This window comes from Garra rufa, chromosome 2, assembly GCF_049309525.1.
Source record: "Garra rufa chromosome 2, GarRuf1.0, whole genome shotgun sequence".
NCBI lineage: Eukaryota > Metazoa > Chordata > Actinopteri > Cypriniformes > Cyprinidae > Garra > Garra rufa.
Genome location: NC_133362.1, coordinates 25308770 through 25325348, shown reverse-complemented (window position 1 = coordinate 25325348; position 16579 = coordinate 25308770). Strand labels below are relative to the sequence as shown.

The 16579-nt window shown below is 39.3% G+C and overlaps 2 protein-coding genes across 3 annotated transcripts in view; both read right to left on the bottom strand.

The window, feature by feature from the left end:
• Positions 1–9351, bottom strand: part of kat6b (K(lysine) acetyltransferase 6B) — a 39705-nt gene extending 30354 nt beyond the window's left edge. The window contains exons 1-2 of one of the 2 annotated variants that reach the window (XM_073833942.1): positions 9184–9351; positions 4874–5744 (exon numbers count right to left, since the gene is read on the bottom strand). In XM_073833942.1, the coding sequence (XP_073690043.1) occupies positions 4874–5494 (621 nt within the window). In that variant the 5' untranslated portion in view covers positions 5495–5744; positions 9184–9351. The remainder of the gene's footprint in view (positions 1–4873; positions 5745–9183) is intronic. The other variant, XM_073833941.1, reaches the window with a different exon arrangement.
• Positions 9352–14717: 5366 nt separating this feature from the next.
• Positions 14718–16579, bottom strand: part of LOC141325908 (adenosine kinase-like) — a 124361-nt gene continuing 122499 nt past the window's right edge. The window contains exon 7 of the mRNA XM_073834633.1: positions 14718–15331. Within this exon, the coding sequence (XP_073690734.1) occupies positions 15207–15331 (125 nt within the window). The 3' untranslated portion in view covers positions 14718–15206. The remainder of the gene's footprint in view (positions 15332–16579) is intronic.

The following is a 16579-nucleotide window of genomic DNA, read 5'->3' as shown; positions in this document are numbered from 1 at the left end:
TACAGGATATACAAGGGTAATTTTATTTAGAGGAGATACTGCTTATTTTCTACTTTTAATATGAAAAACATTGAAAATTATTTATTTTGTTTCCAATAGTGCAAGTTATTTATTTTCACTAATTTAAGAAAAATGTGACTTTTCGTTTTAAGCAATGCTTGCTTTAATTTCAGTTGTTCAACACTGATGTTCAATTAATAATCATAGATCGTAGATAGTGTTTCTCCTTCAATTATTTTAAAATCAAGTAATGCACCCTTCATCCAAAAATCTCTCTCATCCAAAAAATCTCTCGCTTGTAATATGTGAACATATTTACTGTACAAAACTTGTCAGTGAACTATGAGGGCAAAAAAATAATTATTATATAAATATAATTAAATATAATTTTATTAATAAATAAAATAATCGTTCATTAATCGTAATCGGGTTAAAATGTTCAATTAATCGAGATTTTGATTCTAAGCCAAATTGCCCAGCCCTACTACAAACCAATAGACCAAACATAAATTAAATCTCTGGCTTGAATGCTTCAACTTTTGTTACTCAACAGGCCTTCAACTTGATGTTACAAATACATCACAAACGCAGTGCATTGTTTAAACATCAATACATGTGGTTTTATAAAGAATGTCATAAAAATTGATTAATGATTACACACCTGTGTGTTAGTAGTTTCATAAGCTCTAGATAAAAGCACTTTAAGAAGCACAGGTAACAACTCTTTGGAGATGAAAGCCAATAGTATATTCATCCATCCACCACTATGTTCCTACTGGTCCAGAAAAGCCAAGTATGCATACTTCGGCATGAAGCCAAATGTTGCGAAAAACAAGCACTGTGTTTCTTATGAAGGTAATAAGTATGTATCTCACTCCTAGGGAGGTGCAAAACTACATGTTTTTGAAATAAAGAGGATCATTTTCCATGCTTATAATAAGACTGCATGTTATTTAAATCAAAATTAAAACACTAAAAAGACTAAAACACTAGCTAAACTAGATGGACAATTTATCAGCTAGTTGTTGGGCAATTAGTCAACCTCCGCATACATAAACTCAGATGAAATGAAATGCATGAACTGAAAGATGAACTGCAATATAGGTTGCTTCACATAAAAGCATCTGCCAGATGCGAAAATAACATTCAAGGCTAAGCAAGCCATTATCTGTTGCACACACCGTGAGACAGAGTAATGATGATCAGTAAAAATCACTTAAAGCAAAGTAAACATGAGTTTCATCCCACATTAAACGTGACGGCTGTGCCTCTTATCTACATAAGCTTCCTGAGATCGCACCTTGGATAGCCACAAGTATAGGCATATCGCTTTTGAATGGCGGAGTGCAAGTGGTTATGCCTTGCCCTCATCCCATAACCAGACACTGACAGTAATTGACACGTAAATTGTGCGTCTCTTGGCTCGGTTTGTGTGATCCAATCCAGTGACATGCACATCAGCATCATCTTTCAAGTGGTTTGAGACCAAATAGAGCCAGAGAGAGAGAAGTACAACTTTATTTAAGCCTGACGACGTCTCATGCTTCAGTGTGAAAGAGGAATGTAGGGCAGATCTGTTCTAACGCTGACCCGTGACTCGTCCCATTACATTTTCCAACAGCTCTATTAGCTCATCCAGGCCTCTAAAGCCCTGGAACTTAACGAGGATGGCAGGGCTATTACATTACCATTACTTCATTCAGGTCAGTCAGCCCGAGGAACAGCAACATGGCACACGCTCAGGTATCTGAGACTCAGGTTAGCTAAGTGACAATTACTCCAGCACTAATTAAGCCATCTCCACTTCAGGCTGTGTCTGACCCTTGCTAATTATGCATATATGTGGTGGCAGTGGCTTAATGCTTAGGGACTCGAGTTGTTAACACAAAGCAAACAGGTTCAATGGCAACAAAAATTGATCCTGCAGCTCTAGAGTTACAGAGATCTCAATCTTGGCCTATCAATAGTGACTTTGAGGAAACCACTGAACCCAAACGAGCAAGTAAAATCCCAACTACTGGCCTGATTAGGCCAGCAAAAACATTTTTGTGTTTGCTCCTCGGCTTGGTCCGACTTGCGCCTTAATATGCATCTCAAAAAACATTAGCGAGTATGGGTTTCTTCACATAAGCCGCAGGCTCTTCGAGACTGCTGTGCAAACAATAATGCTGATTGAACAGTTAAAAATATACCAGATACTTGGAAATAAAGTGGTACTGCTTTGAAAGGAGCATTTAGCAGAAGTCACAGAGGATGGAGACGACATCAACAAACTTCACACTAAGCTGAACTAACAGTCTCAAACTCAAAAGAACAATAATTTCACCTGTGTGGGTTAGCTGACTTACTCAAGCAGATCAAGTCATTTTCCAACTGCATTTTTGGTCTTATGTACTCCTACGGCTGCATCAGAAAACCCCGATATACAACTTTATACAACTGCAGAGCAACTTACAGTGACTGCCAATGGGTGTGAAGACAGTGGGACGACGGGATTACTAGCAAAACCACAACTATGAACGCCAACTTGCGACTAACCAGTGGCAAAATGCAATATGCAGAAAGCCTTTGGTGATGCACCAACATGTGCTTTGTGATGTGTTTTGGTGTAAAATAAAAATAACAGACTTTGATGTTTAGGATTATCAAATTAAAACTTCAACATTTACAAGACCAGCTCTTTATGGAACCAGCTGGACTATTTGATTAACCTAAAGTTTTTCAAGTACTTTTGGTTGCAACTAAACTTTTAAGGCAAAATTCTGCAGTTTCTTAGGGGGACTAAAGTAAAATGCACTAAGACCATAACGGTGTAATGAAATTTCTAGAAAGTGAGCAAATTGCATCAGCCACAGCTGGTAAACAGCGGTCTAGTACTGTTTCAACACCATTACTGAAGAACAGATGTAATCAGCAAAGCTTTAACAGACCTTCATTGAATTACTATCTTTTAAACTAAGCAAGAGTTTCAAGAACGTCAAAAAGAGAGGCCAGCCATGAGATCTAATACACCTTCAACGCAAAATCTAATCCTGCCAGCTAATGGGACAAAAGAAAGCCGGATTTGGCCCTCTCTTTTCTCATAATTTAACCCCTCGCAGAATATGATAAAGAGGCCTGGAGCAGCTGCAGACTGACCAGTCCCCAAGCACACAATTAACAACAAAAGAGCCCTTTTAACGCATTGAGCTAATCAGCAGCCAGCCCACCACTGCAGTCCCCCTGAACCATCTGCAAGACGGCAGACCGTCTCCGTGATTGTGAAAAAAAGACTGGCACCATGCTATCATGTCCTAGGGTCAATGAAGCACATTGCTTAGCAACAGTCAAGCCCCCGTGCATGGAAACCAAAAGCTTTAGCTTTCAAAGAGCAACTCAATAAAGAGTGGACAAGGGAATGTGCTCCAAGATTTGATTACCAAATGGCCTCTGATTGTTCGCTGACCACTGTAGGAAAAGAGAGCATTAAGAGCCACCTAGCATGGACCTTAAGTGACCAGCAAGTCACAGAGAATGAAACACTTTTACATTTTCATTGGCTTACAGACTATAGCTGCATTGTGTCTAGAGAGATAGATATGTAGCCCAAACTGAACAAATGCTATATATGAAGTCTGGAAAATGCCACAAAATATTTAAAAGCTATTACATAAAGATCACAGCTTTTTAAATAGTTGAAAACAACCAAAAACACAGGCCAGCAGTGGAGGGGAGTCTGTAGGATTCTTAATAATCCCTGTAATAATAATTAAGTTCTAATGGGATGTCAACATTTCACACATCATCTTCAAATACTTGAGTTCACAACAGAGCTAGTATAATGTAGGGATCTCCGTTATTAAGCTTGCAGTCAACATAAAACAAAAATAAACCAATTTACTTAATACACAATCTTGTTAAATGATTAATCAATGCACGTTATTCCAAGAAAAACAAAACAAAGTTTATCATAGTAATGCTTCATAACTTGCTCAACTTTTCAGCTGACGTCACAAAACAACTCTCCTCCATCCAGCTTTATTCGGCCACGTAATAGGCACATTTCACAATCCAAACAATTTCTACATGACAAATTTAGTTCAAAGCCTACATTTTCCCTGATAAAACACTTAACTTGTTTTACATCACAGATGTAGAATGGGTTGCAAATGCTGTTTCATGTTGACTTAAGATTTTTAAATATGGAAATCGCACCAGCACGGTCTGGATGATGAAGCTTCAGGACAACATAAAAAACACAGTAACTCAGAAACAATTCCTCAGCTCAATACTGCACAGCTACTCCAACATCTGTAGCGTATCATGCCCTCATTTAGAAAACCATCTTGGAGCAAACCAACAATGATTTAGGAATAAAAACATGGTCTGCTCATTTTTCACACAACATTTCAATCACACAATGTTCAAGTCAAACCCAACTTCACTCATGTGGATGACAAAGCGGTTTGGGGCCAATGGCGAAGAAACCCTTTACCTAAACAATGAGTTAGGCTATGGTTTCAAGAAATTTCAACAATTTAGGACAACAAAGCCACTGTTGTATAGTTAAGCCCTGAAAAGATACAAACACTGGACTTAAACTACTGACTTCCTAGATGTTACAACCTCTAAATGACTCTGGTGACGCATGAGTATTTCTGGAAAGAGTATTTCTGTTCCTGACACTTGTTGTGTACACTAGATTTTGAAACTGCTGAGGTCTCAAAACAGCAGTCTATGCTAACAAGCTAAACTGTCTGGATGAAAAGAGGTTCCCCAAAGTCGTTCATGGGTAAAAACTTGGCTTTAAAGAAGTTGTGAGAAGCATTTGTAGAAGCAGCTTTTCAGACATGCACACAGAGCCTGTACGAATACAAAAAAGTTCTAGACATACCTGGTCTCTCTCATGAGGGAGTAGTGTCACAGGTGGGAGGTCGACACCAAAGACCCCCACACTCCTGAAGCAAGCTTTGCCTCCAAGCCCACCGCTGCTCATCCTGTAGAGCGGCCCATCCTTGAGCAGCCGCCCGTTGTTAACCGCCCGCTTAGCAGCTAGCCTCAGCCTTTGCTGAAACCTGGGGTTCGCCACAACATTGACCAGGTCGCCCTGGCTTCTAAGGAATCTCTCAATGTTCCTTAGAGAGGAGCCAGCCGGGACGCCCAGACCTTCGATAGCCCTCCTAAGGATTTTATTCCAATCCACATGACGCAGATCTCCCGCAGGTATCACAGATCCAAGCGAGACAGGGCCAGAGCCTCCCAGCTTGAAAGGCCCAATCCTTCCCGGGTTATCCGGGTCTTTGTACGAAGCGCACCCTTTGCTGGTAACCTTAAGGATGGATCCATCCTTCACAGAGAGCTCCAGCTGCTGGAGTACGACGCCCTTGTCTAGTCCATGTGTGGTTGAGACGGCATGGCAAATCCGCTCCTCCGAAGGCCGCTGCTTCTGCCTTTTGATCTTCTGAATAGCCTCAAGAATCCACTCTGTGTACAGGGGATTGGCCAGTTTCACCATGGTGAAATAAGTTGTTTCATTAAGGTGTGATCCATGAATACATTCCGATTCTTTTAAGAGCGAACAATACGCATCCACAAACAAAAGCCAGCCATTAGTACATTATGCCGAACAGGATATGGGACTGATGTAACTCCTCAAAGATCAGACTGGCTATTCATTTCTTTTCCCTTTTGTCAAAAAGAAAAAAATCCCTTGTGGTTGTAATTCCAAAGTCAGAAGACTTGCTGAAAATCCCTTCGTGTTACACCTGTGGGTGTGAAGAGAAGAAAAAAGAAAATGCATGTTACTTTGCAACAAAACAAACACCTTCGCCAGAGCCACTCCAGAGCTAGTTACATGGGCATGGCAACTTGATCCAGGGGGTTAGGCTAACCAACTCTACCACTCGTTTACATTAGTCATACTTTTACATTAGTCATACTATTTTACACAAGTACAGAGTAAGATAGGTTAAAAAAAAAAGTGTTTTCAAAAAAATTTGTAAAAAAAAAAAAAAATAAATACACTATTGTTATATTACGGTGTCACAACTAATCACACACACATATATATATATAGGCTCTTAAATGATTAATCGCATCCAAAATAAGTTTGTTTACATAATGTGTGTGTTCTGTGTATATTTATTATGTATAAATAAATACACACATGCATGAACATATTTAGGAAGAATGTTATGTTTACATTAATTATATGAATAAAAATATATACATGTAAATATTTTCTAAATATTTACTGTATGAGTGTGCAATTATATATATATATATATATATATATATATATATATACACACACACAAAATAAATATACACAGTACACACATTATATTATGTTAACAAAAACTTTTTATTTTGGATACGATGTATGTATATCTATATACTAATACTACACATCTTATATATGCATGTATATACACCTGTTTGTATATACAAGATTAAATTGGCTTAGTTAAACAATACACCCCCCCCCCCCAGCCCTTAGAAATGGAACATGTGACTTCAGGTGTAATTTGCACACATTCCATAAAAGGAAAAATCACCAATCCAAACCAGACAGACCAGTACAACCATGAGATTAAAATGAACATGTTAATTCACATTTTGATGATAAAAAAAAAAAAAAAAAAAAAAAAAAAAAAAGCGAGCCACTTTATGAGAATTATAGCTGGTACTCCAAACCTGCCGACCTACCTAGACAGCAAAAATGCTGCACGTGTTTATGATGCCCATAAATGTAGTCTAGCTAGGGAGCTCACTAGATTGAGACATTAATTTACTCCAAAACAACGCAACATTTGTGCTTCTTATATTTTTTGTTTGCATAATATTTTTTTTACATTTAGCTACAGGCTAAAACACAGTACTACATGCATAAAATAACATTTTATTAAACTCATTGATTTATGACAGTGTAAAAACCCAAACAGCAGAGGCAGGGTAAGAACAGTGCTGCGAGCAGCCAGCAGGTGACATGCATTGAACAATTTCTCAAGAATTCCTCCGCTCGCCAACAGCAGCCGTGTAAACTCAACCACAACTTATCTGCCATAATATTGTTATATAAAAAGCCTCGCACACATACTGAGGGGAACACTTGACCCATTCCTCTGAGACATTAGATCCGGCCTAAACAGATCCAAGAAAAGCTACGGTAAATAATTGAACGACGCAACTCGGTTAGCCAGCAAAATAACCACTAAATAACTCGAGTTTAACTGGGGAGGCATGACAGTACACACAGAGAGAGTGTTAGCAGAACGTATAAAAACCAGACAAGCGATGGTAAAACAAAGTCTGATTTATCAACTCGTTTTGGGTGTTCAACTCAAACTTAAAAACACAACATACAGCGCTGTACAAGCTTTGACACTTATTCTAAATCTCGTCTGCACTCTTCCAGCTTTGGTCACAAACTACGACTTGGCCGTGACATTTCACATTAAGAGTCTAGCAACATCATCTCTAATGTTGACAGTCAAAATAAAACACAGTATCACAAACGCATACTGACGCTCGTACTTCAGCCCGAGTCCTCTGATTAAAGCCGAGATAGTGAGCTAAAGTCAGGCGAATCTCAAAGGCAAATCTCAGGCTTCTTATCTCCAGCATCGGCTTTCTAAACAGCCCCGGAGCTCAAGTCTAGCACGCTAAGCTAAAGCTGGCTAAATTAGGTTATGCTTTATGACTACTTCCGACAGATGACTATCTATAATTTATGATGACAAAGTCAACACGTCAATTAACCCACGGTCTCGCAAACCTTGTTTTCTGGACGCTTTAATACGGTGGACAGGTCAGGTGACTTCGCCGCTTTGCCCGGTCGCGTTACTAAACAGACGCCATTTTGTTACAATGTTGTAGTTTACATGAATCCGACATGACACTGATTACAACCCAATGGAGTCTCATTAAACCTTACCTTCACAAAGACGGTCCCGCCCAAGAAACTTTAATATTGGTTAGAAAGGGCAAATACTTATCCCTGGTTTGATAACCAAAGTGTCAATCACAAGGAAACAGCTCGGCCTCTCGAGGAATCGGTTGGCTTCATAATCTGTCAATAATCACTTGACCCGCCTCTTAAAGGGACAGTTCAACACCGCTGAACATTCTGTCATCATTTACTCACTCTCATGTTTTTCCAAACCTCTGTGACTTTTTTCCCTCCGTGGAGCACAAAATGAGACATTAAGCAGAAAGTGAAGACTTGACAGCCTCAATCATTGTTTACTTTTAGTGTGTCTTTTTAACAAACAATAAAAGTGATTAATAACTAAAGGCTGTCATTATGCCTACTATCTCACAGGGGATTATTAAACACGAAGAGTAAATGACAATATTTTCTATATATATAGCCTATATATTTTACAAAATTATCCCTTTAAAGTGTCTGCGTATGGAATGCGATACCTGCTATTCTATCCGCATCAGAAGAGCACTTAACAGGAATAGCGGATAAAGTATTTGATCATCACGTAACATAATGAGTTTAAAACTACTTGATGGCTCTTTAATGTAAGACCAGCCGAAACTCGCTCTACACCTTTAAGAAGGCTCCCCCTTATGAGCATCGCACAACACTGCAATATGAGCAGATCGACCTAGTCACACTTTTTGGAGAATAATGTAATGGTGAATAATTAGTCCAAGTGCTCGAGTTAGCCCTGGCATTCCCCGTCCTGTGTGCACTGTAATCTAATATTATAATTAGTTTGCACTTCACAAAAGACACGGGACGCCATGAACTATCGAACGCGCGACCATCCTCACGAAGGTACTGTGCACGCAAACAGGCAACATTTATATATCCTCCTGCGAATGCCCAAATGGATGATGGCATATCATTCCTCCCGTGAAACGCCAAAAGGCAGCAGCAAGGAAGACTGCTGTTTGTTTACGCGCTTCTGTCCAAAGCATGCAAAATGCACTCATATTTCAAGCTCAAGCAACTGAGAACAGATAGCATCTGGAAAATTCCATTTATGCGGGTCAAGCAGTAGCTTGCGATACTTGCGCGGTTCGCGTAACCCAATAACCTTAATAGCCCGAATTAATTTCTCCGCTCGCGTCAAGTTACATCACTCACGACAAGTTAAACTTGAACGATTAAAACATGCCACCGATAACAAGCCACTCAAGACGCCGCCGAGATAAATGCCCGACAACGCTGGCAAAGCGAACATTTACCTTTAAGTTCCTCGCACGATCTCTCCACGCTCCTCGTATAAGCAATAAAAACACGCTTATTTGCCAAGCTGATGATATATGCGTAAAGTAGCCTGATAAATCCAATGGGGTCCTGTTTGATTCGGAAGATGAACGCACGCGTAGGCAGAGGGAACCTGATAACAACTAATTGAAAGGTTAATCTACATAGGAGTCTGTGACAAAGTAGTACCCTCCCCTTTCGGCACTCCATCAGCCACAGAGGAGGACTAACTCGCTGTAACCGCTATGTGACATCACATCGCTCATTGGGAAACAATGTACATTGTTTCAGACTACATGGCATGGGTGGGAAAAGAGGAGACATAATGTGCCCTGTCTGTGAAGAGGAAAAGGAAACTTTTAATATCACTTATTGAGATATCAACGTATGCATACAAAATCGTCTCCAAGCCGGCATATGCAATCATGCTAGATTTGAAACTGTATGGGAGAAGAAACTTTTAATTTCATTTCATATGAACACATGCTTATATGCATAATTATAATAAAGTTCCACACTGTTTAATTACACGTGGCTTTATAACTGCTCAGAAGGTGTTGCACAAGTAATTAATGTTTGTTTGCAATACAAATATCAACATCAATTAAAAACATTGAAATGTGCTTTACCACCACAACTGTTCCATAACAACATTTGCAACAAAACCCACTGACAGATTTCAAATGCACCTGAAAAACCCATGGCTTCGCCCTGCGGTGAAAATTCGGTGTGGCGCAGGGCAATCTGAACCTGGACATGTTACTTTTTACTGTGCCTGAAAGGAAAACAAATTGCACACTAAATAAAACTTGAGCCATGCAGGATGTGGTTACAGTTTGGCAAAAGCCTTCATATTGGCTTCCAGCAAAGCCTGATCAAGGTGATCTGACACCAAAGGGTTGTCTTCAGTTGTCTTTTTTGAAATACCAGGTTGAGCTGCTTACAGCAGCTGGTCTGGGTGTGATACACTAGCACAACACTAAATATTGTGTTAGTATAATTACCCTGCCTTCAGTTAAATCCACTTTTTTATGCTATTTTAAAGGGGCAAAGACATGAGAAACCAAATTCCCCTTGATCTTTTGACATAGAAGAGGACCTTTTGTATGCTTAAAGGATTTGTTCACTTCCAGAAAAAAATTACAGATAATTTACTCAACCCCTTGTCATCCAAGATGTTCATGTCTTTCTTTTTCAGTCGTAAAGAAATTGTTTTTTGAGGAAAACTTTTCAGGAAATGTCTGTATATAGTAGACTTAAATGGTGCCCATGAGTTTCAAAGGGCTTTGAACGACCCCAGCCGAGGAATAAGGGTCTTTTCTACCAAAACGATCAGTCATTTTCAATCGTCCTACATTGCCGTTTTACCTTTTTTTTTGTTTTGTAAAGGGCGTTTAAAAATTAGTTTTTCGCCATATCCCTACTGTCTTGAACCGGAGTGCACAAAGTATGCATGTGCATTGTAGAACCAGACAAAACGAGCATTTGTGAAAGTTTAAAGGAACACTCCACTTTTTTGGGAAATAGGCTCATTCTCCAACTCCCCCCCGAGTTAACAAGTTGAGTTTTACCGTTTTGAAATCCATTCAGCCGTTCTTCTGTTCTGGCGATATCACTTTTAGCATAGCTTAGCATAGATCATTGAATCCTATTAGACCAATAGCATCACGTTCAAAAATGTCCAACGAGTTTCCATATTTGTTGTATTTAAAACTTGACTCTTCTGTAGTTATATCGTGTACTAAGACCGGTGGAAATGCAAAGCTGCGAGTTTCTAGGCTGATAAGATTAGGAACTATACTTCCATTCCGGCGTAATAGTCAAGGAAGTTTGCTGCCGTAATATGGCCGAAGCAGGCGGAGTATTATCAGAAATGAGTTCCCAGCTAGCATTTGCACATGTGCTGCATGGTATTACTGCTCCTGCTTCAGCCTTATTATGGCAGCAAACTTCCTTGACTATTACGTCGGAATGGGAGTGTAGTTCCTAATCTTAACAGCCTAGAAACTCACAGCTTTGCATTTCCACCGGTCTTAGTACACGATATAACTGCAGAAGAGTCAAGTTTTAAACAGGACAAATATCGAAACTCGTTGGTCATTTTTGAATGCAATGCTATTGGTCTAATAGGATTCAATGATCTATGCTAAGCTATGCTAAAAGTGCTATCGCCAGAACAGGAGAACGGCTGAATGGATTTCAAAACGGTAAAACTCAACTTAACTCAGGGGGAGTTGGAGAATGAGCCCATTTCCAAAAAAAGTGGAGTGTTCCTTTAAACTCGCAGGCATCGTTGAAGTCCACTATATAGAAAACATTCCTGGAATTTTTTCCTCAAAAAACAATTTTTTTACGATTGAAAAAAGACATGAACATCTTTGATGACAAGGCGGTGAGTAAATTATCTGTTAATTTTAATAGTTCTGGAAGTGAACTAATCCTTTAATACATCCTGCAAGTTTCATAAATTTTAATGTTCTCATCATCAATAAAAAAGCATTTATGTAATAACCCTCAGAAAACGACTTGTTTAAATCCAAGGTGCAAGGTGACGTCACCCAGCGCAGTCATTTAATGGCTGAAGCTGCCTTTCCACCATCTCCGACAAGCGACAGACCAAAAGTCATTCATTTCCAAAGGAGTAATGCGGAAGCTGTGTGGAGTTCCAATCATATGCAGAAAATTTGGATCTGATTTGAGCTTCAGATGTTATAATATTTGAACTTCTGCGCTAGACCATATGGGACCGCCTGACTGGATGTGATGTATTCTAATCAAAACTATGAACGCGAGGTCAGAATTACCAATATTTTCCCACGTCAATTTTGTAAACTCCCATATCGCAAAAAAAGTTTATGCACGCATGAGGTAGTTTTTCAAGCAATTCGAAAAGGGAATATTTTCGCAAAACAATGGAAACAGTTTTTTTTGCATTTACAGGTCACCTTGTGTACATAAGTCACATGATCATTCTTGAATGTACTATAACTTCTAAAACTGACTACACAATGCTTGAATAAGGGGCTTTTCTTGCCATTAAAGCTTGGATAACCTTTTATTTACACTGCACAAGTCTGCGGAGCTAATCGGCTCGTTTCAGTTTCAGAAGCATCCCAGAAGCGGTGACTGCATCATACATAAACCTACCAACATCCACCACCATGACCTATCGTGAGAGGAAAAAATTACATTTTAGTTGCATAACATCGGTTAATGGAAACGCTGTCGTTTCACAACAGTTTTTAAATCAACATTTGTAAAACATTGTGAACGTTTTACGCAAATCTGTAATGGAAACGCACCTGGTGTCATTGAGAGTTCACAAAGAAACATTTGTTGCAAGATGACAGCAGCTGCATCACAAACGGTAAGTAAATTATCTCATAATGCTTTGTCTGGAAATGACCATTTTATTTTGATCATGTTGTCAACACTCACATGCAATAGTGGGGGGCAGGGCATTTATACTTCTGATAACAGTGGCCGATTACTGACAAGCCTTAAAGGACCCGCCCCCGCCCGGCATGAGGGTTGAAAATAATATTTTTTTTGTGCATTTTAAGTAAGCTTAAAGGAACATTTTAAAATAATAAAATCCATGTAATGACTCCTTTGAAGCTACCACTATAAATTACATTATAACAATACCTGTCAATTCTAAAGTGATAACTGCCATTTATTTTCAGCCTGAGGTCCTTTTTGTAGCACTGTAATGTATGTGGCGATTGTGAGTCCCTGTTACTTATTTGTATGCCAAAAGGGAAGGTACATTTGTTTACAGTTTACACAGACACATTGGAATTATTCATGTTTGCATATTCCAACCACTGGCACATTCATATTCACAAGCAGACAGAAGCAGGATAAATGCCCTGCACAAGGGTATAACAGCACTAGGGTAAGTAGATTAGCTTAAACTGATGACCTTCCGGATACTGGCAAACATTTCTAACTACAAAAATACAACCGTGTTGAATGTTCCAACTAAGCAAAGATGAGCATTTACTAGATTGCTGACTAGATGGTTTTCCTCTTTTAATTATTATAAATATAACAATATTTGCTGTTATAGTGAACCAAACCAAACCAAATACCTCAAAGCTTATTAAACATCAATAATTATGAAACGAATAAACTTCAAATGAGGTCACATAGTAGCTGGTCTGATTCATTGTTTTAAATAAACTGTTCCTGTTGCTTTCCAACTGGCATTTAGAATATGATACACTTTTTTATTTGTGTCTGAGATGATAAATATCACGTTTCAAGTTATTTACCTACATAATAATTCAGACCTACTTTATATTAAGTGTCTAAATGTACTAACATTTAAATCAACCATTTGATACACATGTGTAGATATATTTACACTGTACTTGTATTTAAAGCATACCTGCATTTAATTAATTGTAATTAAGTTGGCACCAGTAGCCTTGTAGTTAGTACGCCAACATAGAGTGCATCTGCTCTCACGGCGACCCGAGTTCGATTCCCGTTTTGAGGTCCTTTGCCGATCCTGCTCCCCTCTCTTCACCTATTGCTTTCCTGTCTGCTTTCTACTATCCTGTCAAAACACAGGCATAAAAAGGTCCACAAATATAACTTATTTATTAAATAATTGTAATTAATTTGTTAATACATCTATTGACCTCAACATACCCCATAAAAGTCAAGTCAAATTTATTTGTATAGTGCTTATTCTCCCTCAAATCTACCCATAACACTAAACCTGCCCCCCTAACCTTAACCATATCCCACCTCAAGTACATAAGTGCTTTACAATTAATCTTTATGTACTGTATATAGTTAAAGATACCTAATATGATATATTCAACTATATCAAAAGTGTTGTTTTTCTTGTTTGACTAACTTTGTTCCTCCTTAATGTCTTCTATACCCATTGACTTAAAACGTGTCCAAAAGTAACGCACCTGTGAATCAACTTATGTTTTATAAACCTCACAGGCAACTTTCGCAGGTCTTAAAAACACCCAGCATCATTGTAAAACACACAGCGGGAGGATTAGAGAAGTGGAAAAAAAACACAAGCGTGACCGTGTGTGTGAGCTGAAAATGTGAAATAGTGCTCAAGGACTTTGTCCTTCGCTGTCATTAAGGATTTCACATGGGCCGTTTAAAACCATGTGCTCGGTGATGCCAGGCCCCGAACAGGTTTGTCAGCGACAGAACCTGAATCTGCTATGATTGCTGTCACACACGGGGACAAAGGGTCAGCTGTACCTTGAGTCTCTCTAATGATGCTCACAAATAGCTACTCCTCATCCCATATCACAGAGATGAACCAATGCAGACCTGCCACTGTCATCAAGAGGACAGGTAGAAGCTGGAGGCTTTCTAACCACGCAATAGGACACAGAGGAGAGATGCTGAGAGAGTAAAACAGAACAAAAACACAGATTATGCAAAATGCAAACATATTTTGAGTAATAAACACACATTCTGGTTGAATAATTATATTATGTTAGAAAGAGAATACAAGTGAGAGCAGTAATACAGCCTTTTTTTGTTTATTTTGGCAGTTTGTGACACATTTAAGTGTTTCCCACAAATACATTGTTTACAACAGCATAGCTGGCCAACAAAAATTCTTTGAAATAAAACGAGCCGCAATAAAGTTAATCTGGCTTCTGTTTTTACCACTAATCACTAAACTAAAATTATTTTGTTAGCAAACACCACATCTGAAAAGATGCTGGTTATGATCATCACTCTTATCCGTGATTCTAAAATGGCTTTAGTAAAAACAATTCAACATTTCCAACAGAAATTCCTCTTTTGCCTCTTTTGTAAACAGTTTTAAAATGTGAAATATGTCTCTGTGATCACATTAGGCTGTGAGACCGAGAAAACAGAGGCACAGCAGAAGGCAGGCAGTGAACGAGAGAGGAAAGAGGAACAGAAGATAAAAAGTCAATTAAAAAAAGGCATTAGTCCTATAAAACACTTGGGCGGCTGTATCTTCCGGTCTCTCAGCGGCCCATCAGTGGAAGTCTGGCTTTTCTGGGAAAGTGCAGCCCGCGTGGCGAATAATGACGTTAGCAGCGTAGTGTCCAGCGCGGATGCACTGCTCAAAGGTCTTATCCTGTACCAGCTGGGACAGGAAACCTGCAGACACATGCAAACGGACATCGAGATTGAACAGATCCTAATCAAAAAGCACGTGTGAACATATGTTTAATGAACGCACACATGCACACACATCTGAGCGTGTAAACACACACACACACGAATACGCTGGCGAACGTTAGCTCAGAAAGCGTAGTCGGGTATCGATCTTGTTGCATGTTCTTTCTTTTAAAAAATTAAGGAAATCAGGCTTAAGGGGTAAAGGTGATGCAAAAGGCCCTCTTTAGTGATGTGCGATACAAAAATCCTCCAGCTGCCCTCGGGCTCTGAACCCTCCCACCTAGATCTCTGCTCTCTGCAGCAGCGCCGGAGCGCATTGAAAAACAGCTGGCAAATTCATTTTCCAACACGGCAGAGCGCTGGCCTCCAACCTCTTGTTGGAACGGATAAAGGAGTTAAAAAAATCAATACGACGTTTGAGCAAACACGCTCACAGCTCTATTAGTCGCAAGGTTGTCCTGGAAGAGCTACAGGAAGACATGTTAGCAAATCAGGCTCGTGGCCTCTGAAAAGCAGAGGGCCGCGTAAGAGCGTCGTATGAAGATAAATTACGCGGACCCGAAAGACCCGTGCGAACGGCGTGATCAACATCGATATTTCTGTTTTTCATGGGGAGCCAAACAGCGTTGCGCTTTACGCTTTTGATGGATGGCTTCACAGTTCAGATTGGAGTAGACACGCAGCGGCTATCTGAACGCGCGGTTATTAGCGAAACCCGCCGATTAAAGATAGCGGCTGTGGGGAGTCTGGAAACTCCACTAATCCATCATGAGTGTGATCTATTTCCCTGTAACTGTGTTATCTGAGGTTAAATAGTACAATAGCGCATTGGCGGCTTCGTGTGGCTAAACTAAGCCAAATGAATGAAGTATAACTACAATTCGTCTCCAAATTGTCATTCCAGAGCAGCTGCGCAGGAAATAAATAAGCATTGTGTGTCAGAGCTCTTGCATCACGGTTCGGTTTCCCAAAGGTTACAGATCAAACCTAATCCTGGATTAAATTGTCCTGTCAATAGTGATTTTCCATTGAACATATTTTCGTCTAGGACTAGTCTGAGTCTAGGACACCTGTTTCAACAATATAATTCATTTGTGTGCTGACTGGAGTTTTTTTCTGTGATTTACACATTAATTATGAGGTTAATTAATTTAGTTGAGGTCAAAAGTTTACACCCACCTTTCAGAATCATAATTTTTTTATTTATTATTTTTGTAAAAAAAGAGG